The 24,816-nt window shown below is 42.3% G+C and overlaps 1 protein-coding gene across 3 annotated transcripts in view; it reads right to left on the bottom strand.

Moving 5' to 3' along the window:
* Positions 1-21,151, bottom strand: part of ATRX (ATRX chromatin remodeler) — a 66,140-nt gene extending 44,989 nt beyond the window's left edge. The window contains exons 1-7 of one of the 3 annotated variants that reach the window (XM_063416879.1): positions 20,946-21,151; positions 10,157-10,269; positions 7,178-7,233; positions 6,292-6,344; positions 4,607-4,731; positions 3,329-3,448; positions 211-320 (exon numbers count right to left, since the gene is read on the bottom strand). In XM_063416879.1, the coding sequence (XP_063272949.1) occupies positions 211-320; positions 3,329-3,448; positions 4,607-4,731; positions 6,292-6,344; positions 7,178-7,233; positions 10,157-10,269; positions 20,946-21,136 (768 nt within the window). In that variant the 5' untranslated portion in view covers positions 21,137-21,151. The remainder of the gene's footprint in view (positions 1-210; positions 321-3,328; positions 3,449-4,606; positions 4,732-6,291; positions 6,345-7,177; positions 7,234-10,156; positions 10,270-20,945) is intronic. The other 2 variants (XM_063416880.1, XM_063416881.1) reach the window with 2 other exon arrangements.
* Positions 21,152-24,816: the final 3,665 nt, after the last annotated feature.

Here is a 24,816-nt window from a genome sequence, read left to right as displayed (position 1 = left end):
AACCAGTTTAACTGGGATATAAGAAAAAAAGAAATATAAATTCCTAAGTATATTTGCCTTTTTTTCCTCCTTTCAGTTTCCTTATTTGTAACAGCTAATGACTGAAAACTTTATTGACTAATGAACAAGAATTACTCCCACAAAAATCCCACCCAAACCAACTAATACGACATTTTGAAACAAAACCAAACAGAACTGCTTATCACATACCTTACAAATAAGCACTTTCAGTGTAGGGTGTCTATAGATTGAATCCTTTTGAAAATGGTTCACCTGCTGCCCACAAGCTGTACAGCTCACAATTCCATGGAGTCCTTCTTCTATGGAGAGGATTACAAACCACACATTAATTGTTTTCATCCTTATTTAAGAAATCTTTATGTAGTGTTGCATTTTCTTACAATATTCTGGCCTGTCAGGTTTTTCACAGGCCTTTGTTTCTGCACCACCCAGCACCAGACAAATCTTTCTGTAACTATTTGCCATTTAAAGATTGAATTTTCTCCTGATTTCTGTGCTTCACTTGGGGTCAAGATACAATTCTTTCCCTTTGAGAGGTTTAATTGGGTTAATTGGTCATCCCATGAAAACACACCTAAATTAGAGTCATCACTAAAATTCTTTCAGAGCAGCTCTGATATTCTGGACAACATTCCCCATTTAATCTTTGTTCAACAAATACCACTGCAATTCACATTTGTATTATGGCATTTCTTTCACACACAGTTTCAGTTTCTCAAATAAAACCAGAAAACTCTCAGAGAAAATGCAAGCAATCCTTGTAATAGTGACTGAAAAACCTTTTCTGACATTTTGTTCCCTTCTCAATGGTGGAATGGTAAGAAAGGTTTTTGGGTTTTTCTGAAATTACAGTTTTGCTGTAATCCAAATGTTCTCCCCATGCTACTGATTGCTCCCATGGTGTGTGCACAACTCACACCTACATTTGGTCAAAAAAGCTGCTTTTTTATGCTAACCACCCTATTCACATCAGAAGGGGTGAACTTAGGCCTGGCAGGCTCACTCCATGTCAGGCACTTCATTAATGCTCTGAGACCTTTTTGTTTTCAACAGCACAAAAAGGAAAATCATTTGTGAATGTTCTGCACTTCCAAAAGCCCAATTTGGGATCAAGCAGATCCAGGTTTGATAAGAGATTACTGAACTGCAACTTGCCCTTTGCTGTCATGCTCAGTGATTAGATCACTAAGGAAATTAACTCAAACAGATTAATTTACTGATTACATTCTGAGTACACACTAAAAGACTCCATATTTTTTATATTTTTAATTAAATAATCACTACCCCAGAATCAGAACCAAGCTCCAACAGCAGCACGTTAAGGAACTGGATGAACATTCTCAAAACACATTACAAGCTCCCAGCAATCTGCTGCAGGAGCACAAGCTCGGATGGCTCAGGGCAGCGAAACAGCTGATCCACACTGCTAATTCAGTGAAATTCTGAATACAGACGTGTTTGCACCCTCCAGCCATCCCTGACTGCACATCCTGCAGAGCTGTGGACCTGCAAGCTCCTCTCAGGAGCTCCAAACCAGCTCAAATCCCAGTTTCAAATGCTGCTTTGAGCGTGGATGAACACACCCTTCCCATCCAGCTCCTCAGAATCCCACACTGCAGCCCACAGTCCCAGCCTGGCACACAGCACAGCCCCTGAACTGCTGCAGCAGTCCCTGAGGGGCCCTGCCAAGGCAGGGAGAACGGGATATTCCCTGCCAAGCCCTGAGCACCTCCTTCTCTTCCACTACCCAGGGAAAGCACTACGGCCTCCTCATCAAACCTGCAAGCTGGCACCACAAAAAGACAATTTATAACTGTGTTACTACTACAAACGATGATGATCCAAAGAAATTAAACTAATTCATTAATACTGAGAAACTACTTGGTTAAAAGCACTCCTAACTGAATTTATTAGCAAAAATACAACCACAACCATGCTGCAGATACAAAAGTCGAAAATAATGACACAATGCCTCTTACAGTCTTAGATAAGAGCATTTGGTTGCTAGAAAGGCAAGGGTTCTGCTTCTACCACTATTTCTAATACATACAGGACATACAAATTCCTACTAGAAATGCAAATATTTAAAATATATGTATGTCAGGCATAGTACATGAGTAACCAGTCCAGATAAACAGAGGAAGGCCTGCAAATTCCTTAGGAATGGAGATTAAAAAAGCTGGAAGGGCAGCTGATAAAAAATGTCCTGGGGATGCAGGCACAGGCCACAAAGCTCAAGCACAAGTGTCTTGTCTTTTTAACACTGTACCCCTGAAGAGTTCTGTTGGACCATATGTAGAATTATTGTAAGCACAAATGGAAAAGGCATTCTTACATGAACAGGACATCTTGCATGAATAAAACAGAACCAACTTCTGAAGTTTGTAATTTAGAGAAAACATCAACACTCAAAATGTCACTGACCCCACACGAGCCCAGGTGTCTGCACAAGCACATTTCCACAGTCACATTTCACTCCCCTTCACCCACAGAAACAGCACTCAGTAAATTACTTCAAAAGAGAGCAAGGATCTCAAATGATACAGGGGGAAGGATGAAGAGTGTGTGTGTGCAAGAGCTGTTAGTATGAATATCCCGGCTACTGCTGGAGGTGTGTGAGCTAAGATATTGCCAGTAGGCTTAACAAAAGCATCTACCTTCTTATTGGCTACATTATACATAATCCTCCCTCCTCTCCTTTGCTTTTGGGAAAAAAAAGAAATTAATTTCTGTTAGTATTATAATCTACCTAACTTCTCAGTTTGAGCAGCAGCTATGGAAAATGAGCTGACACAACAGCTTTTCAAAGGTAATCTTTAGAAGGGCTCACTGGTAGGGAATTTCCCACAATTTCAAAGCAAAACAAAGAAGTTTATATTGTTTGAGGGGTTAGGATTTTTTCTTAGCTCACTGATGGATAATCTGCCCATACACATCCCTGCTCAAACATGGGTGCTCTCCTGCTGAGTCAGTGAAGGTCCCTGTATCAATGGGGTTCCAATTCCTTTAAAAAAGGAATACCTGTAACACCTGATTGCAACCAAGCAACTGCACCTAACGAAGCATCCTGCACCTACTGAAAATAAGGAGTTTAATGGGAACTAATCTTAGCTTTCACTGCTGCACTGCAGGGGCAGCAATGGAGGCTAATTTCTATCAGCTAAAATCCTTAATGAAAAAAAGGCCAGAAGAGTGGAGGTATTTTTAGGATAATTTATCAGAAAGATGAACAATTTTTAGATGTACCAAATGTGGTTGTAAGCAACAATTTAAACCCGTTTCAACAGATGTTTTAAATTGTATTTACCTCCACGCTTTTTGGGAGCTTCAGGTTTCATTTTAACGGTATTTCTGCTTCTAAATTCAGGCCCTTTAAAATCATCTTTGTCTTCATTCAGCACTGGCTCAGGCTGTACAACCACTGTACCTAGAATGATTTTATTTAGAAATTGGAAACCATTACACATCCGAGTGAAGTGCGAAAGTTCTGATTAATAAAGCCAACAACAACAAACTAAAACTCAACCAAGTTTTGAATGCACAGATGTTCACAGAAAAAAAAACAAAACCAAAAAACCAACACCACATATTTTAAACTACATCTGTGTTACAGGTGTAGGACAGAAGCCAAGGACTGAATGGGCTGAGGAGCAAAATCTCCTTTTTCTGCTCTGCTGTGGCATGTGCTGGACAGGACTGTCACACTGCTGGATAGGAACTTGCTACCAATAAAGGACATCACTTCAATCCCTCAAAACCCTATGCTTTTCTCTCTTTGCCCCCTTCTATTCAGTTTCCCTCATCTTCATTTATTTCAGTATGAAATAAACAAAAAGGCAATAGAATAAAACCTGCTTTCTTTTTACCAAGATTCAAAATCTGACATTTTCATTTAAACAAAGTACTAATCAAAATTATGTGAAGGAAAAAACCCCATCTTTCCTACTTAGGAGCTCAGTTTTGTTGTGAGGACACTGAAAATAATGTAATATTCTGAAAGAATAATTTTAAGAGTTATTGCTCTCAGTACTGCTACTCATGCAGTGAACAGCAGCAATTTTTCCTGTAACTTTTACAGGTAAGAAATGGAGGAGATTAATCCAACTCACTGCAGCTAAGAGCAGAGAAATGTAGGCCTACAGTATTAACTGTTTCTAAAAGGTGCTTAAAAACAGATCCAATAATGGCTTTTTTGCCCCCAGAGTTAGTTTTGCTTTTGTTGATCTAATTGCTAATAACCTCAGAGACAGTAAAGAGTAAAATAAGACCTCCAAGTGACAGAGCTCGAGACTCCTGCAAAACAGAATAAATCATTTCCCCTGCTTTGTGATGGTTTTATACAGATGTCAGCAGGCATTTGAAATTAAGCCACCAGCACATCCTTGTGCACCCAGAGATTAAAATCTGCTGGGCTCCAAACTGAAAGTGCTCAAGTTCCTCTTTTTTGTGGACAGAAAACCAACAGGACCCTCAGGAGGCATTTTACTGATACATGTGCATTCCAGTGAATCGTTTATGCTGCATCATAACCTTGGCTAATTTGCTGAATTCAGAAACAAACAAGCAAAAAAAAGAAATTACCTACCTTTAGGCAAGCTTTGCATATCTACATCATTCTCTGAGTTCTCATTTGAAATATCTTCATTTACAGTTTCATCTACAATTTGTTCATCGTCTGACCCAACGTATTTTGTTACAACTGTAGGTTTCCTGCACAGACAGAAAAAAAACATGCTGTGACAGTACAAACTGCAATTCAGGTAAGTTCTGCAGGCAAAACACCATAGGAACTGTGAAAAATAACGTTCTTTTTAAATTAATTAAAGACATTAGGAGCTGGGATGCTCCCAGTTATTACTATACAATTGTAGGATAATTTTCTGGTGTGGAAAAGGATTTCTCCACTCCCACATGAAACAGAAGTATATACTAGTAAAATCTCTGTTGTAAAATCGAGGTTTGATGTATTTTTAAGAAAGTCACAATTTCAGGAAAGAAGTCTCAGTGAAACATAGTTCAATGTCTGCTCATGAATTTTATCCATCATTCCAGGTTTAACAGGCAGCACAAAGAGAACACACAGATACCAGCTAATTACAAAAAGCATCTTGGCAGAAGAGATGCTTGCGAGAAAATGAAGGAAATGCAGAAAGAAATGAAAAAGCCAACTATTGAACAAAAGGATCAGCTGACAGAATTCCACACAAACTATTTAAAACTGAATCCATGAAAATGAATGAATTTACTATGTCAGGATGGGGAGAAAATAATACAAAATATGAGGCAAAATTTTCAGTAGTCTGAAGTTAATGCATGAACTACTGCAGGATACTGGTTTTGTCAATATAAGGTACAGTATGACAAATGGATGAGTGAAAAATCCCTTTAGTGATAAGACAGGAAGCAAAAAACAGGACTAAAAAATATATAAATGAAAAAAGTTCAGGAGGACACCGGATCCAAAAGATGAGGGAGAAACTAAAGCCAAATATAAAACCACACCTGCAAATACGGCATCAAGACAAAGAGACTGAAGAATATTAATTCCTGCAGGCATGATAAAATAAAGCAACTTGGCTAAAAGGGAAAGTGAAAGGAGATCCAGACTTCTAAAGAGCAGCACTAAGATCTCTGTTGAAAGCTCAGCTCTGTGCACACTTCACTGGGATTTAATAAAAATCCCAGAGGACAGAATCTGAGTGAGCATCAGCTGAGAGCACATGAGGAGGAGTTTGACTGGACTAAGCCGGCTCTTACTTGGGACACAAATAATTTATCTCCTAGAGGTTCAGGAAGTTGGTAAACAATTCACTGCATACTTTTTAGATCAAAGAGGGGACAAGGATTAAGCAGGGATACAGCGAGGGGCAGTTTCTGCACAGGACAGCTCAACAGCACAGCCTGATGCTGCACTCTCCCAAGAGTCAAGCACATAAATCCCCTTTTTCTGTATGGCCCAAATTACTTTTTTTAAGGAATCCTACATGTACAAACAACAGGACAGAAGGAACTCTTGTATAATAAACTCCTTTGTCCTGAAGAAATGAGATAATATTGTCTTTGTAAATAATAATCAAGCTTTAGCATCTTAACCTTTCATCCTGAGAAATGGTCTGAATTTTAAGTGTACTATGAGGCATTTGTTTTATCAGTACCTCATAACTACATGGATTTATACTGGTGTGGACCAAAAGTATTTGACACAGTGCACCCACTTTCCTATAACTTCCCACTCCCAAAAAGTTATTTGTTTTTATTTTCCAAACCAACCTTTTGGAGCGGGATGATCCTAAGGATTTGTTTCTTTCTGAAGAACTACTTCCCTAGAAACAAAAAAAAAGTAAAAGTCAACACATTTATATCCAAGGGAACTGTCAAACGCCAGTTTCTTGCATTAATTAGAAACAACTCAGAAATCATAAGTGCCCTTATAAAAAATAATGTAAAAAGAGCAGCAGGAAAAGCAGTAATTGCAACTGACAATTTCAACAGTTCAGTTAAACTGAACCCCAGGAGTTCCAGGTCAGAATGCTCTGGGAATGCTCTTCTTGCTACAAGAAAAACCCTCCCCATTTCCAGCACCCCCTTCCAGAGGGCTCTGGCACTCAGCAGTGGCAGCAGGCTGCACCCACAAACTGCCAGCAGAACAGACTCCTGCTCTGTGCCTCATGTGCCACACAGCACTGGCTGCCTGCAGAGCAAAACTGATTTTTTTCAATGGTTTCTGCACTCAGATCACAGCTAAGTCTGGGCAGTTGAAACACCTGAATTTACAGCAGTAAAGGCAAACTAAGGCAAGACACTGGCACTTGTTTTTTCTCTACAATGTTAAGATCTTGTCCATCAGAATGTTTCCAATAGGAGAACAAACAGAAGTAAGAAACAACACGTGAAAATTTCTGCTCTATTTCTGCTCTGCTGCTGTGCTTAACATAGATCCAGTACATCCATTTTTATTTTTTTTAAAGGAAGCATATTTGTCTAAAGAACAAGTAAGTAGCTGGTGCTTCCTATCTGAGTAGCAGCATGAAGGGGGATGACATTTATGGGTACTTCTGACATTATTATTGAAGTATTTCTTGTAAAAACAACAGAGTGAACTCAGCCACTGTGCACTAGACATGCAACTAGAATTCCAAAGCATTTTTATTCCTACCTCATCCCTGTTGTTCTCCATTGAAGCTGGGCTTCCTTTAGGTTCTCTACTTTTACCTATGGAGAGAAATTAAAAGAGTCCGTTGAAATGCAAGGAACATCAGGAGTTCTTCACTTTGCACATCACAGCACTGTTTGTGTTTCACCAGCCTGGACAGAGATAACTGTGACTTCCAGAGACAAACTGCTGCACAACAGAGAAGATATTCCATTGTATGGCATAAATTTTACAGAAATCATTCAGAAATCCCTTTTAGTTCAGTCCCTGGGAGCTTTGCTGTTGGTGAAGAAATACTGAAGCACTGCAAGTGCAACTGCGTGCATGAATAATATCATTAGTGCATTTTTTGCTGATCTCTAAGAATTTACTGTAAGTATTTTCCCTCACATATCTTGACATAAGAACCAGAGTATTAAATCTGGGATCATGGAACCACAGATAAAAATCCCATTTGATCCAAGTTCTAATGAGAATTCCTATTTCTCAAGCTTGGCAACTGTGGAATATAAAGAGCTACAACCTGTTGGCACCTGCTCCAATCCACCAGTCCTGGACATGGAAGGGAGAGTTTGGAGTTCAGTGATTGAATGATTCTTGTATGAAGCTGCTCCAAAAGTTTAGGAACAGCAGGATTTTAACAGATGCTACTGAGTTGGAAGTATAATTATAGGATACTTATCAAGATTATTTGTGATTTTAACAAAAGATTACTAGCACTGCAACTTCTTTCTCCTTAAACTTCAGTTTTGGGGAAAACCAAACAATTTACTTCTATATCCTGAAAAAATCGAATCACTTAGAGAATTCAATGCTGGATATTTGACTTCTGCAGAATTGAGCAAATTGCAGGGAAATTCATCCAGATTTGGAAAATTTCCACATCTGAAGGAGGAAATACAAGATGGAAGCACACAATGTTTTGGCCTTTACAAGTGCTTGAAACTTCTCTAGAATATTACAGGCACTCCCTATTGTGAGGGAGGAAGGTGAGGTGTGGAAGGAGGGTGACATTTCTGCTGCAGCTTGGACACTGCCCACCTCCTACTCTTGCCCAACTCTGCCTGAGTGATAAACCATGGAAAATACCAGCCTGGAGAGCCTGGCAGCGCTTCCCCTGCTCTGGCAGCCCCAGAGTGCACAGGCTGCACTCAGACTGGCAGCCTGTGCTATTCCAAAGGCAGCTGAACGTGCTGCAGTGCAGCTCCTGGAGCCCACCAAAGGCCCCGGGTGCTGCTGCCATCCCCTCCAGGCTCAAGCTGAGCTGGCTGCTCCTGCCCAGCCACTCCAGGGCTTCTCCTGGGATTGCTGCTCTACTCCTGGAACAAGAGCAGCCAGGCTGGCTCCTGTGAGCTGTCTGAGCCTCTCTCGCTGGCAGAGGAAAGGAGGGAGACATCCAGTTCCAGTGCAGAGGGGATCAAGAACATTATTAAGGCTATAAAGCAAGTATTGCTTTCCATTTTAACTGACCTCTGTGTGTGGCAGGGACAAAATTTTAGGGTATGAAGTAATAGCAGCTAATACCCAACTGATTTCTAACATCCAGCCTTCCTGAGCCACACTTAACCACCTTCACCTTCATCTCCCTCCTCACAGCACTCTACCCAATAGTCCACATATCCTCCAAATGCTGGAACAAAACAAGATCCATTACTAAATAAAGCTGATTTGGCCACACTCGCATCCATAACTTCTACTGCTAATGAGCACCCTCTCATTAAAAACAAAAAGCAAGCACAGTTGCTAAAGACATTTTTGTTATGAACAGAACATTGGGAAGGGAAGGAAATTTGCACAGTAAATCCTGGCATTTCCTAATATTTAAGTGTTTAATCCTGACTCTTCAACTTTAATATGTTCTTTTAGATCTCAAAACCATCACTAAAATATGTCTGCTATGAATTTGCAATTGTATCCATTTCAAAGACAATCTGTGTATTACAGCAAGGAACCAAATGCTAATTTTTAACTAGAGAGGATAAAGGGAGAAAGTTTCTTTTTCCCAATGTGCTCCTCAGCAAAATTTCACTTTGAAATGCATCAACAGTTTATTTTACTGCTCTGCTGAAGCACCACATGAGTAGTTTCTTTTTCCTGTGCTAACGATTCAGTTTGATGCTGACACCAGGAGGTGAATGCCACATGCAGCAGACTCTCTCTCTAAACAAAACATCAGAAGATAAAAACTACACACCAGAAAACCCATGGAAAATATGACTTAAGACAACAGGAGTTGGAAAATACACTCTGTAATACAGCCAGCACACTCTTCTGCACTCCACCACATCAACACAACTTTTAGTTCATTAAGCAGTAGAGATTGAAAGGTTTTGCACCTGTATCCAGTCCAAGTTAAACTAAGAAACAAATTTAACCAGTTAAATTTGGAAACAGATTTTATTCAGTACTAACATAAAATAATTTCACTTTTAATCACTACCATCGAAGTGTTTAAACTTCATTACCTATTTCTAACTCAGAAGTAAAAATTTCCAATATCAATTCTGACCTAGTGTAGGATTTTTCTAAAAGTATTCTTTTCTTTTCAAGTGTTTCCAGATTGTTTGTAGAAATCTTTTTCAAATTACTACGAAAGCATAATCTCCAGAACTACTTCCACACCTACAAGGACTGCAAAAGCATTACTAGAGCAGAAAAACCAAGACACTGCATTTACAAATTCAGGAACACTGAACAAGGAACTCCTAGCACAGCAAATACCTGTGTATTTGACATCTCATGTTTCAGAGATGGGAAACTACCGGAAGATTAAATTTTTTCACCTTTAGAAAAATTCAGAACTGAAAGAGATATTGTATTTAGAAAGGCCTATTGTGTATTTATCAAGCTATCATCACTTAAATTACATTAAGACTTGGTACAATTACCCCAGTGAAGTGTGATATAATGAAATAACAACACCAAGTTATTTGACTTTAGAATCACATATACATTGAAAATGAACATAAAATGTCTTTTTACCTATACTTTTGTTTTTAGATAATGCTGGAGGAGAGTTTGCGTCCTCAGATTCCTCTGATGAGTGAGCCAAGAAGTCATGGAGTTTCTGTACTAATGTATTCAACTTGCTTTCACTGTTAAAATACAAGTAATACTCAGAGTTACTTACACATCTCACTCTAATTTATCAAGCTTGAAAGCTTATATTTAATCTCAATTAATACACATCCGCAAGAGATTTAAACATCTGTTTCTGCATGAGTATATCAGAGCAAAAAAAAAGCCACGTAATTTTTCTAAATACTGAGTGAAATAGTAGGCGTAGCCTTATTGATAAAAAGTCTATTTTAAGTGATTTTCACTGTTTATAATTATTGACAACAGTCAAGAAAATCTGAGTGGTAATGCTGTTGTGACATGAAGACAGCAAAAAATTAATATTCTACTTGTCACAAGCCAGATAGGTAAGAATAGTAAAATCTTTATTTTCCTACCAAAAATAGCACCTTTTAGAAACCTCTGGAACTAGCAGAGGAGTTTCACCTGCAAACTTAGAAACAAACAGGTCCCCTGAATATGACAGTGAAGAGTTCAGTGAATATGACAGGTCCACTGAATATGAGAGCTTGCTGATGCAAAACTTTTATTAAATCTACCATCTACATACACGTTGTGTGGTGTTAATTTTCTCAAGAAACAACCATGCAGGAGCAGATCATTCCTTGATCTGTTTGAGTGCTGATGATTAACTCACAAAAAATAATCCCCAGGCAATTTTCACTAGACAGTTTTAGACCCCAGGAACAGTCCTGAGTACATTTAGTGATTACAGTAAAAAGCAACACCTCCGTCCCAGGCTTGCCTTAACAAGCTGTTCCATTTCAGAACCTCCACGTTACCCCCCGCATTTTCCAGGGTTTATTTCTCCCAAACTCCTACAATTCCCTAGGACAAGGCTTTTCCAGCTGTCCCGAGAGGCCAGGGGTGTTCACCCCTGTTCAGAATGTGCCACTGAGCTGTTTCCCCTCCTTATCAGTGCTCTGCAATCTGCAGCTGATCTGTCCTGACTCACCAGCCCTTATCTGCAGCTCCAGACCCACCCCAGCCCCAGCAGAAGGGAGCCCCGATGAGGGATAAAGGCTTTCCACCCCTCCCACTGCTTGTTTCCCCATTAATTTCAAAATAGTCTTCTAATAGCAAGAAGAAATTACATTTTCTGTGAATGTTTTATTGGTCATAAGAACTTCTGAATATTCAACATGAGCAGCCACCTTTACCATCACTACTGTTTCTCTGAACACATCAATTTATTAACTTCTGACTTCCAATTTGTTATTGCTTAAAAAAACATCTCATTTTCTCAAAAGGATGTGCAGGTGAACGCTCTCGAGCCATGGATGAACAGCCTCACACCAATGCCAGTGACTATTCCAACCAGTGAAAATAACCACATAAAACACCATATAACATCCATTAAAAAAAAATCATCTGCAATTTCTTTAAATCTCCTGAGGTACTCAAAATAAAACAAAATAGCACTTTGCAATGAAAAGATTTTCTGCATGAGTGAAGGGCACTTTTCTTTTGAGACTACATATGTACCATCAATCACTGGAGCAAGTCTGAAAGAGCAGAACAAAGCTCTTTAACTCTCAAGAGTACCTTAAAATTTTTCTCTCAATCTGTCCAAAAGTCTTTCCCTCTAATTACTGGACTCATGCTGCTACACAACTGCCAGTTCCCTAATCTTGGGCTTCCCTTTTTCTCATGGATGGAAGGCACACTTGGAAAACATTACAGAAGATGATAATGGTACACTGCAGCCTTAACAGCTTGCATGCTCTCCTTTAGAAAGGAGATTTAATGACAATTTACTCGCATTAAGTGAAAAAAAAAATTAGAGTTGTTCAGAATTATTTGATAATAAAAGCATATAAAGAGATTTTATATCCATTCCAGATGGTCTGAAGAAATAAAGCACATTTAGTAAGGCCACAAGAAAGTGCATTTTTGGTAGTAAAAACAACAACAACAACAAAAAAGCCACACATGTGGAATTCTGCTCATTTAGTTTATAAATAACTTGTTTTGGTAACAGCATTCTAGAAAGAAAATGGGAGCTATAGATGAGTTTAATATTACTGTTGTCAGTACAGAATAAATTCAGAATAGTATGCATGCATCTTTGTGACTAATACTTGGAACATTATCTACTACCATTCACTAACTCTTATCCTAACTAACCTAAAATTATCATTTTCAGAGCAAAATGTTCTTGCTGACAACCAATCAAAAAAGATGATACACAAACTAATACTAAAAAGTCTTCTCAACTTGCTTTTTCTCTTGATTATTCACCATTTTGTACCATAAGCCTTTGTTAAGGAATACCAGGTCAAATCTAAGTAAAGGTGTTACACTTACTATACTTCACTAGAGAGAAATGTTAATTTAGGGCAATGCTTTATCTGCTTTTGTACAAAAGTGATTTTATGCCATTCATTTATACTTGAGAATAACAATCTATTATTTTTGTTTAAAGCTTCTGCTGCAAAATGCTTATTGTTTGAGTACAGACTGAGTCACAATTTAATTGATCACAACCTATAAAAATGTGGTTTTTAATAAACATAGGAGCCTAAAAATGTAGAACCATCTCTGAAGCACTACTGAGGCAAACAGGCTCCTCCACACTGACAGTCCCCATGCTATTTATTAGTGTTTTCACACTTGAGTTTTCCGAACAAATGGCTTCCCAACCACTGTAGTAGAGCTATTTCAACACCCTTCAGCCTAATTAAAAGAGGACTGAAAGGGAAGGTGCCCTGCTATTATTGGTTTGGCCATGAACCTGATTCATGACCTTGGGAGCTACCTTGGAACACACCAGTCCTTACCTACATTCAGAGCAAGTGCTCTTAAAGCAAATAAATGCCTGGCCCTTACAGGATAACAAACCACCCAGAGTAGTCAAATTACCTATAAACGAGTCCACAAATAATTAGAATAAATAAAGAGCCAGACAGCTTGTGTGCTAATCTAGAACGAACACGCTTCATTCCAACTGCCTGATGAGAGCTGTCCCCTGGATGTTCTCACCTGTAGCAGGTTTGTGTGGCCAGGTTTTGGCATTGGGAGGCTACAGGGGTTACAAACTTCTGTGCAGAGATGCCAAAAGCTTCCCCCACGTCCAGCTGAGCCAACATCAGCCTGCTCCAAGAGGGACACGCTGCTGGCCAAGGCTGAGCCCATCAGCAGTGCCCGCAGTGCCTCTGGGATTATGGATTTGGGAAGGGAAAAACCTGCTGCAAAACAGCAGCTGGGAGAGGGGAGCAAGGATGTGACAGCAACAACCCTGCAGACACCGAGGCCAGGGGAGAAAAAGGGCAGGAGGCACATCAGGGGCAGAGGAGAGATCCATCTGCAGCCCAGGCAGTGATGCCTTAAGTTCAGCTTTTATATTTTCCAGACTCTGTGCTGCATTAGTATATAACTCTGAACTTCTTATAAAGTGTTAGCAAGTTCTCCTCACAGCTCAGTCAGACAAAACAATCCCATTCCAGCCCCACAACCAAGGACACCACTGCAGCTCCAGGACCAGAAAGTTTAAACAACAGGGAACTGAGGAGAGCAAACTGGGAGGATGGGACTTCATTACCTGAAGATGTAATTGGAAAATTAACCCCAATGTGTAAATGGACCAAAATTTATAAAAGGGTGAAAACTCGTGAGCCCTGGTGCATCTGGGGTGTAGCCATGGCTGGGCTCTTGTACTGCCCAAGGTGTGTCCTTGGAAGGCCTTTAAATAAATTCCTACTTTACTCCTTTAACACTGGCCAGCCTCTGTTCCAGGCAGCCTCTCAAGGCACCAGGAGGACCCCACACCCCTCAGGGTGATGCCACAGGAGGCTGTGAGCCCACGGGAACCCTCTGCTGGAGCAGCCCCCTCCTGAACCCCGTGGGACGGGAAAGGACCACACTGGAGCAGTTTGGGAAGAGCTGCAGCCCGTGGGAAGGACCCACATGGGAGAAGTCCATGGAGAACCATCTCCCATGGGAGGGAGCACACACTGGAGGAGGAGAGGAGTGTGATGAGGTGAACCACAGCCCCTATTCCCATCCCCCTGCACTGCTCACCAGGAGGAGGCAGACAGTCGAGTAAAGCTGAACCTGGGAGAAAGGAAGGGATTGGGACCAGGTATTTTAATGCTGGGGATTTATTTCTCATTACCCTACTCTGATCTGACTAGCAATAAATGAAGCTGATTTCCCCAAGCAGAGTCTGTTTTGCCCATGATGGCAATTACTGGGTGATGTCCCTGTCCTTATCTCAACCTGAACTTCTCACTGTCCTCCCCCTCCCCTGCCCAGCTGAGGAGGGGCAGTGACACCGTGGTACCACCACGGCCTCACCCCCTGTGCCAGCTGCTGACTGGGCTTCCCCTAAGCAAATCACATCACCTCGGACAAATCACATTTTAACAAGCAGTTTCACTTTGAATCCAACTTGCCACACATTCACATGATTGTATTTCTCCTAAAGGCAGGTGAGGTGATGAAAATTCATGACCAGGGAAGGAGCAGCACTGACCACTTCAGCAGCGAACCCAGGACACACTGGACTGTCCTCTGAAACTGCACTGAAAACCTTGATATTGCACTCAGTTTCTATTTGCTTTCTTCAGACACTTTAAAAGTGGAAATGGGGAACATCCCAGTTACTGTCAACATCTGGAACAATCATTTGAAAGCTGCATTTTCTTTAAATAAACACCTACCAACTATCACTCTAAACAAGTGTCCCCTATCTGCATTTCAAGTGGCTCCTGAAAATGGCACAGGAGTCCTTTCCAGCTTTTATCTATCCCAATGTTGACAAATATGCTCTTTTTAACCATATGCCTTCCTTAAGTTCAACACTTGTCTAAGATTTTTCTATGTTTATACTTTCAAAATAGTTCAAGGCACAAGTTTTTTAAATTCATGTTTGCAGTTGCTTCAAATTAAGTTCCAGACTTTTTTCACTTTTGAAACTGAAACAACTGAAACACTACAGAACTATTAAGCAGACAAAATTAAACAATTCCTAGGAAAAATAATTAAAGAAAAATAAAACCAGATGTACTTTTAAACTGCTGGTCTGTAGACAGCCGTCCTCTGCTTCACACTGTATCCCTGTGTTAACAGCAGAAATCCAAGAACCCACAGCAAAATTCTCAATATTTTATTGAGGATGGTGGGAAGAGAGACTACTCCTAAGCCCTGATATAATCAGGCCAGTATTCTGTCACCTGCAAATCTCCATAAAAGTTTTTTCTGATGAGGAGGAAAAGGGTTAGAATTAGCCCAGTTCAAAGATTTCAGTCACAAGGGTAGAGCCTACATTGTTGTTTCACATAAAGTATGTCAATATGTCAACACATGAATGAAACACCTTAAAGCTGTGGGAAAGAGTGAAAGAGTATAAAACCTCCAGTAGTTGTTTTATTTTCTTATCCCAATTAAAAAAATGGAGTGAACACACCACACCTGCCATGACCTAAGAAACCTACTTCTGTCAGAAAAATACAAAACCAGAAAATAAAATCAGCCTACCATTATATTACTTGAACAAGTAAAGTATCATTTTATAATGGTGGGGAAACAGAGCACTTCATCCCAATGTTTGTTTTTTAACTCATCAATGGTTTTCTGCAGGCAAAAGCAAAGTGACACTGTAAGTCCTGGATCAGATTCATGTTTTGGACCTCAATTATACTGAACACCAATGCTGCCACACCAAGTGAGGGTTCACACTCAGGATTCACACAGTCTGTTTGTGCTGGCACCAAGCAGCTCTGCTGCCCAAGGGCACAAACCCTCCCACCCTGCACAGACTGATGCATCCACACGCAGTCCTCTCCTTCCTCCTGCCCTCAGTCCAAGCCCCAGCACGGGCAGAGACACGAACAGCTCACCCAGGCCAGTGCCCAGCCAGGGGGCTCCACACAGGGAGGCCCCACGAGCTGCTCGTGTTTGACCATTATCACAGTGAAGCACTTCTCTTGTGTTCAGGAGGAATTGTACCCCATTGAACCGACTAGATCAGATACACCTGAAAATACCTGATAAATCAAAATACCTAAAGCTCTGACTGAAAGGAGATGGAGGCATGCAGCACTTCTTCAGAGATTCCTTACCTAACACTTTGTTAACACACACTCACTTTTTTACTTTGTTTAGAACTGACTTTTAATCCATGGGGGCTTAATCAAGTGATACCTGGTACAGTTGAAGACACTCTGTAATGTGGGTGAAGTAATTTTGGAGATTAAATACAGCATAACAGGTTCAGAGAAGTAAACAGAATTATCTTCCTCCAGACACACAAGGGGAATAAGAAAGCAACAATTCAAAGTCACTAAGAGACCCTTTATTCTGTTCAAGGAAGATTACACAATTTCTATCTGTTGACATGGTGTGAGTTATCACACTTCATTCACTAAAAAATGAAAAAAAACCACCAACTTTGTTTTGAACCTGCTTCTTTAACGGGATCTTAAAAAAACCCAAACAAGCAACATCATCACAAACCCACAAGGCAAAAGTAAGACAAACAATGTCATTGTTAGGCTGGTCTCAATGCAGAGTGTAACTTCAATGGTGAAATACCCTGCAAGCTGAAAAAGGCTGAAGCTGCCACTTGAAAATCTAAACACAACATTTGCACCCTTATGAGACAAAAATCATGTAAAGTGTACACCTTACTCTGTTGATTCAGGAAAGGAAGCTCAGTCTAGCACACCTAATACACAAACCAAGCTGTATTTAAAATGTTTAAACACACTCTGTGAGAAGGGAAGGAAGGGCCCCACAACCAAGAGCATCAGGGACCCCTAACTCTAAAAATGCCTTTTGCTTCATCTGCCTTCTGCTCCCTGGAGCTGATCACAGGTTCTCAACAAAACCTCCTTCAGTACCAGCTCTGCTGAGAATCAAAGCCTTCAACTCTCCCATATTCCCAATCACAGCTGCCACTGCACTGAGGGTTGTAGCTCATCCAAAGCACAGGTTCCCATTTCACAAGATAAAATGCACCTCAGTCTCAAATTTATTGCCCATTTTCTAGTTTTGCTTTACATGACAGATGCATTTGCCCAACAAAGCTTCTAGGAAGAACCTACTAAAACCTACAGTTGGACTCACTGAGACAGAAATTTCTACAATTGTGCAGCTTTTGGACTGGCAAACAATAAAAAAAACAACCCTAAAACCCAACAAAAAAACCCACCCCAACACAAATCAATCCATCACCTACCCTGAGTGACAACTACATTTCATCACAGACTAGGAAAGCCTTATGCTCCTCCTTTAGTAAGTAAATCAGAACACTTCACCTCTTTTAAAGTCAACATAAAACCTTCCATTATATTTGCCACTGAATTTCTACAATTTCTTCTTTCTCTTGCTGCCACACCAAGGGAACAACCTGCCACTGACCCATCCATGAACTCACTCATGTTTCCAAATCACCTGCAGGCACGAGCTGAGCTCCAGCAATACAAACTGTGATTTCATGAGGTTCAGCACTATCCTTAGGCCTTCCCTCTGTAAAAGACACTTCTGGTAATCCAATTTGAAATGTACTCAGTCACATTTGTTTCTATGATGAACACAGCACTTTTTAGCATTATTTTGGTATTTTCTCTTGGTGAGGTAGAGGCACATAGAGAGCACTCTGTTTTCCACCCTTCAAGCACAGGGTACAAGGAGTTAGTCTCTAACAGAACTGAGAATTTCAAATTCCCACAATGTTAAGGTCACCCTGTTGCAGAATTTGTGTTAAACACCACTCTGACACACCAAATTGTTTCCTAGAAAAGACACCTTCAGTTAAGCCCTATTAAGACCCCCAACACAAACTTTGCAAAGCCCTAAAGGAAAGTATTGTACAAAACCAGAAATCAAAAAGTCTCTGCATTAAGTTCCTCTCCCAGAGAATTTCACTTAAGTGCTGCAGATTCTGGTTCTGGGGCACACCTGGCACTGAAGATGACACAGTTTTGCTTTTCTTCAGGAAGAACAGAAGAATCTGCCTGTGCCCATTCCAGAACAGCGTGGAAGGCAGAGAACTTTCACTGTCCCTTTAGGGAATACAGGAGATTGGTGTTGACTTACTTCCAATTATATCATTGTGGCATCAAGTAACACACCTCAAACAACCCTGCAATATCACTCAGAACAAAGACATTCAACTGACTCAAAAATGCAGACAATTTAATAAAAACTTTAAAACCAAGTGACCAATATCACAATGTGAGGTGAAAAACCTGGATTAAAATACCCAAGAATGAAGCCTATTTTGCCAACTTAAAAAAAACCCAAACAAACAAAAAAAACCAAACCAGCCACACAAACCAAAAAAAAACCCCCTATGTTCATGGACTACCAGATAGTTCAAGTGAGGAAGATTCAAACCTTGTTTTCTTTCCCTATTGCTGTGTTATTCTGTACAATGCATGAACCGGTAGGAACAGGTTAGGTCACTATGACAAAGACTCCTCCCCTTAAAAAGGAAAGGACAAGAAAAAAAATGGGTGGGCAAAAGTTATTGAGGCATTTTTATAAATATTTACAGAGGCAGCACTTTTTAAAAGTTTCTTAGGAGGTTACTGCAGTTTTCATCATTCTAAATTTCTCGTTTGAGACATGGGAGGCTTCTACGATCTTAATATTAAATAAAAATATTCTTGTAACAAAAGTTTAGAACTCCAGGAGCAGACTAGTATTGATTGATGATTTTCCTGTGAAATGCTGTAAATCAATCTTCCAGAAGTGCTGAAAATACATTTTCCATCCAAATTCAGGTTTTTTGCACATCTTCCCAAGTCCTTTATTTCTGCACACCTCTGACATGGACAGAACTGCAGAGAGCAGAGGATGAAGTGACAGAAATGCAGGCAGCTGACAGCCAACAGCACTTGTGGGAAATGGGAACAAGAGGCAGACAGGGTGTGTTTTTCTTTTTAATTTCCTTCTCTCCAGCTGCAGTGTTAAGAAGAACTGGGCTGGACAGACACAAGGCAAAGCCCACGCAGTGTCCAGTGCCATGTGTGACACTGCAGTGCCACGTCCAGCTCCTGGCAGAGAAATTGTGAGGTACAAACTGCTCAAGATGAGCTCTACAGAAGATGGGAATTGGAACAAACATTTAAACTGAACGAGAACTGAGCTCATGAACAGAAGGAAAGTTTGGAGCATCAAAAAATTGTTATGTCTGTCTACGTAAAAGCAGTTTGTCACAGGGCTGCTTACTCTGTGGGCAGATCCCACCCAAAGAGTGCACATGATCTCAGATAGTTCTGCCCATGCTTTCTGATCTTTGAGATCACAAATAATCTGAAATTATCCCATCCTCTCGGCAGGTAAACTAAGAATTGCATGGAAAATGTATGAGCTTTGCATCCTCTTCCTCCAAACAACTCCTTGCTAGTAATGCTCATTGTGGCACTAATAACAAGATAAGAATATGGAAAGGGTTAAGTACAAACCCTGCATATTACTGACCACGAACAAGTGGTTCAAAAAGAGATAAGATTACAGACAACAGGGAACAAAATATGACAATCACAGTAAAACAAAAAGTAAAGTGGTCCAAATGGAAGAGCGTTTTTCAGAATATAAAGTACTAACCGTGACTGCAAACTAGACCATAATTAGTAACTCAGATCTTTTTGTTCTACAGAAATCAAACTCTACCCTTGACTTTCAATGAGTGGAGAAGAAAAAGGAGAAAGCCACTTAATTAGCACTTCAGTCTACACAGCAAAATAATTACTCCAACAAAAGAAGTTGTTTAAACTGTCAAAGTACTTCAACAGCAGAGAGGGGAGAAAATGGGAGTTAGAAGGAGAAAGGATGAGAGATAGACAATCCGTGTCTTACAAAATAAGGAAGAAAATACACACAGAAGAAACTGCTAACTGCTGGGAAGTCATGCACCAAATAATGTGTATTTGCAACGCTCGTGACCTACATCAGCATGTGATCAACAATCATGATAATCATCAAAACCCCCTTTTTCTAGATTCCTAACTGGAAATGTTAACACTTCAAAAGAAGCAATATAAAAGACGAGAGAAACCACTACCCCTTGAACTTTCCTCTAAAATGACACAGCTGTTATAAGCTACTCAAAATAAGGCGGGAAGTGAAGATACACAGATATGACCGCAGAAAAAAACTTTACCCAAGGCTCAGCACTAAAGCCAGAGTGATGAGTACTAAAGACGCAGTGGCGCTTCTCTAGCACGGTCTGAAGCTCCGTTTCTGAAGCATTTGTGAGGGGCGAGCCACGACACCTCACGGTTCGTGTCGCGCCTCAGGCACGCGGCGTGTCTGCGGCCGATGGACTGCGGGGCTCAGAGCCCCGGGGATTCACACAGAACCGAAAGCACACAAAGACAACTATTTATTAACACTTTAACATGGCGCCTCCCTTCCCTCAGCCCGACTTCCCGGGCGTTTATGAGTTGCCGCCGTTCTGCCCGCGGCCCGGCGGCCGCCGCTGTCTGCGCCCGGCGCGGGCTCGGCGGAGCTTCCCCGCCGCGCTCGCACGTGGGGCGGGGGCCGCCCCCGGGGCCTGCCCGCGGCACGGCGCGGTCCCTCCCGCCCTCCGCGCCGGGCCCGGCCCCGCCGCCCAGGCCGAGCGCGGCGCTGCCCTCCCGCCGCCATCCCGCCTCCCGCCCTCGGCCGTCCCGCCAAGGCTGCGCCGGGCCCGGCCCCGCCCCACCCCGCGCGGCCGCCGCGGAGCCGCCCGGCCCGGCCGTACCTCACGGGCTCTGCGGTCATGACTCCGCCGCCGCTGCTCGGAGCGGAGCGGCCGCCCGGGCCGGGGCCGCGCTCAGGCGCTGGGCGCAGACAAAGCCGCGGCCGCCGCCATCGCCAGCGCCGCCGCCATCTTATCGGAGGGAGCCTGAGGGGACCTGCCTCCTGCCGCCGTCCTCCTTCGCCGCCTCCCATTGGCTCACGGCCGCCCACAGCTATTTTCTGATTGGGCGGCGCCGCGCCGACTGTTGCTAGGGCAGTTTACGTCACCATCCCAACATTCCCCGCGCTGATTGGCCGGGGCGGGGCTGACGTCACGCTGGCGTCATGGGCCGAGGCCCGTGACATCATTTCGTAACAAAGTGCACTGACACCTGTGCCCGGCAGGGGGCCCCAGCGCGCGGCGGCCGCCATGGCGGCGGGAGCCACACGTCCTGGGAGGGACAGTGGGGACAGGAGCCGGGGTCACACCGGGGACAGGAGCCAGGAGCACACCGGGGACAGGAGCCAGGAGCACACCGGGGACAGGAGCCGGGGTCGCACCAGGGACAGGAGCCGGGGTCACACCGGGTACAGGAGCCGGGGGCACACCGGGGACAGGAGCCGGGGGCACACCGGGTACAGGAGCCGGGGTCACACCGGGTACAGGAGCCGGGGTCACACCGGGGACAGGAGCCGGGGTCACACCGGGGACAGGAGCCACATCCCTGCAGGAGAACCACGGCGATGGGCAACTGCAACCTCCATTCAACCACGGCAGGTGAATCGCAGCGTTTAGACATGGCACCCTTGTGAAGAGTAACACGGGGCAGCTGCCCAAACTCCTAGTAACAGCACCAGAATGACCCTCCTGCTCCATGGGGATCCCCGGAACAACCCTCCTCCTCTGCAGGATCACCAGAACAACTTTCTTTTTCTCCATGAGGATCCCCAGAACAACCTTCCTCCTCTGCAGGGATCACCACAACCGCCCTCCTCCTTCAACAGGATCACCAGAGTGACCCTCCTGTTTTGTGGCCATCACCAGAATGACCCTCAGCCCCTCCAGTGATCACCATCTTGACCCTCCTCCTCCTCCGTGGGGATCACCAGCAGGACCCTCATCCTCCTCATCCTCTGCAGGAACCCCAAGCCCACAGGCAAGCCTGGCAGCAGAGTTTCCCAAGCACAAAGACAGCAGGACAGGGATAACCTAAACCACACACAGGTTGAACATGAGCAGCATGAGTAACCCTGCCCCGGGGCAGCTTCAGCACAGCTTGGCTACAACTTCTCCTTTTTAATGAGAAATTTCTGTAGATAAGGAAATGCATCATTGGCAGCTACACCTGCTGTATGTCAAGTATGCCAAGACGATTTTCCCTGCTGGTACTAGCAGCTTCTGCACTCCTGTCAGATGTTAGAAAGTTGTGAAAGGAGGAGGATTGGAAGGCAGCCCTCTTCAAGGGAAAGTTGTTGCAGGCTTTTGTGACAATGACTGAACTCGGCAGGCTGGGGTTGTGTGTGAGCTTCCATCACCACACAGGACCAAAACAGAAGACCAAAGCCAGTAGGACACAAAATCCAAAAGAGGTGACAAGTATTATCCCCTTCCTGTAAAGAAAACAGTGAGTGGATAATACTGTAAATAGTTTTGAAAATTAACATCTTTTTCTGCAGAAACTAGAGAAAAAATAAAATGTACCTACTCACCTGGTTTCCTAAACCAATATATGAAACATGAGGAAATACCCAAGCAAATCCCCCCTAACACCCATTTCATTCTGTGATAATGGAATCAACAGCACTTTCACACTTCAGCATATCCAAGCTTACACATGTCCCAGGGAAATGCTCCAAACAGGTCTAAGCACAATTTGCTTTAGAATGTAACATTTTACCCAAGAGCTGCACCCTGTATCTGCTGACTTTAGTAATTTAGTAATAGCAGAGAGCAGGTTTAGCAGCAGCTTTGTTACCAAACTGTCTCATGTTGGAGACACCTGCCTAAAATCCCTTGATTTTAGGAGAAAAGAAATCCTTATTAACGGAGTGCAACAGGTTCCATTAAAATTTGCAAAAAGCCATTCTAGGTGTTCTGCCACCAGTGAGATGAAGGAAACAGGAAGCATTACCCAGTCTTAGCTCTGCATTAGGATCCCAGCTGTGTGATTAAAATAAGAACACAAAACATTCATTTTCCTCCTCAAGGGATTTAGTCAGTATTGCCTACTAATATCCCACTGACTTACAATAACATAGATTTATTACTATTGCTCTGTAATATTTTATTCTTTCACTGTTTCCTTGGGGAAGGTATTTGAAAGCAGTTTAAAAACCTAAATTTAATTGCCTCCAGTTCATAACTTCTGAAGTCACATATGAAAAAGGAAACCTATTGTGAGAAAAGGTCGAGATAAAGTAAAAATGGAAATGCTTCCATCTCCCAGCAATTACTCCACAAGACAAAAACCCGACCTTATCGTGAGGTTGTTAAAAAACAGCTTAGAGGAGCACAGGATCTTTTTGTACACTGAAATCTGCGTACAGGCAGATAGAGAGTGCATCTGCAGGGAAACACCAGACCTGCACCCAGTTACATTTCCCAACACACAGGACCCCTTCCCCTGCTCCCCCAGGCTTGGATTGAGAGCTCAGCTTGCAGCACAAACCACTGCAGAGTCTCCTCACACCTTGTCTCACTTCATAATGACAGCAATTAGTTTTCTGAAGTTCGTATTACCCTACTTTTAAGGAATATGGCTGAAAGACATGTATAGCTATCAATTGACAAGAGGATATTTTAATAACTTGATGTGCTCCTGACCTAGAAATACAAACTACATATACATCTCTTTTGTATTATTATCTGTGATAAAAGTAGCACAATTAATCCGGACCAACAAAAGGCTATGCTTAAATTAATTTTGTAGGAATGATCAAGATCTGAGCTAATTGAAACAGGTTATGTGCAATGAAACTCTCTATTCCTCAGACAAAAAGCATGATAAAACTGGAAACATGATGCTCACTCGAGGGCCTGGGCTTGTCTTTATGTTGCTGTTGCTCTATTCCCCTTAGGAAAGTCCAAAGGAATGGTGTGGAGTCACTGGAGCAGTGGTTTGTAGTTGAGAATTAAACTTTTTCAGCATGAGAAAATAGCAAATACCAAGGTCCAGCACAGAATCCAAGTGCCAGTACTTGCTCAAATCTTTTGTGGGAATTATTTCTCACAGCAGATGGAAGCATTTGGAAATTTTAACTTCTTAAATAATCAGATTTCAGCTTTTCTATTATAGAATGGGTATTTTTTAAAACAAACTACCACAAACCACTGCCAACAGCCCCTGGAGGAAGACTGCAGACCGTTCTTCTCTCCCAACCAAGCCTGGTTACAAGATGCCACAATTTGGCATCATCTGTCATGGGCAGCACATTCAAACAAGAAGCCATGCACACATCTCATTTTCTTTGGATATTCCAAATGCTTAGAAGGTTAAGCTGACTTTCTTCAGTACTTCTAAAACTCCAACAACTTTGAATAGCTGAGAATCAAAAAGTCCCTGCTATGCTTTCACACATTTTGAACAGGGCTCAGAACAAACCTAGCTGTACGTTTGCTTACACTTCCAGTGCTTGTGACATAAAAGTATCTGTATTTTCCTCACGAGGTCCCCAGCCAGCCATCACCTCATCATATTCCCCAAGCATGCATGGCCACCCCCCTGCCTGCCAAGAGGCTGGACTTGTTCTTACCCTCATGGCTGAATCTCACCCTCATGGCCATCACCAGCAGGGGTTTAATTGAGGTTATTTGCTTGGTTTGAGCACCAAGAACACAGCAGACACAGAGCTGAGCACATCTTCCACTTCCCTGGAGGACTGGGCAGTTCAGG

The sequence above is a fragment of the Prinia subflava genome, chromosome 20 (genome assembly GCF_021018805.1).
Source record: "Prinia subflava isolate CZ2003 ecotype Zambia chromosome 20, Cam_Psub_1.2, whole genome shotgun sequence".
In the NCBI taxonomy this organism is placed as follows: Eukaryota; Metazoa; Chordata; class Aves; order Passeriformes; family Cisticolidae; genus Prinia; species Prinia subflava.
This window is presented reverse-complemented; position numbering and strand designations above follow the sequence as displayed.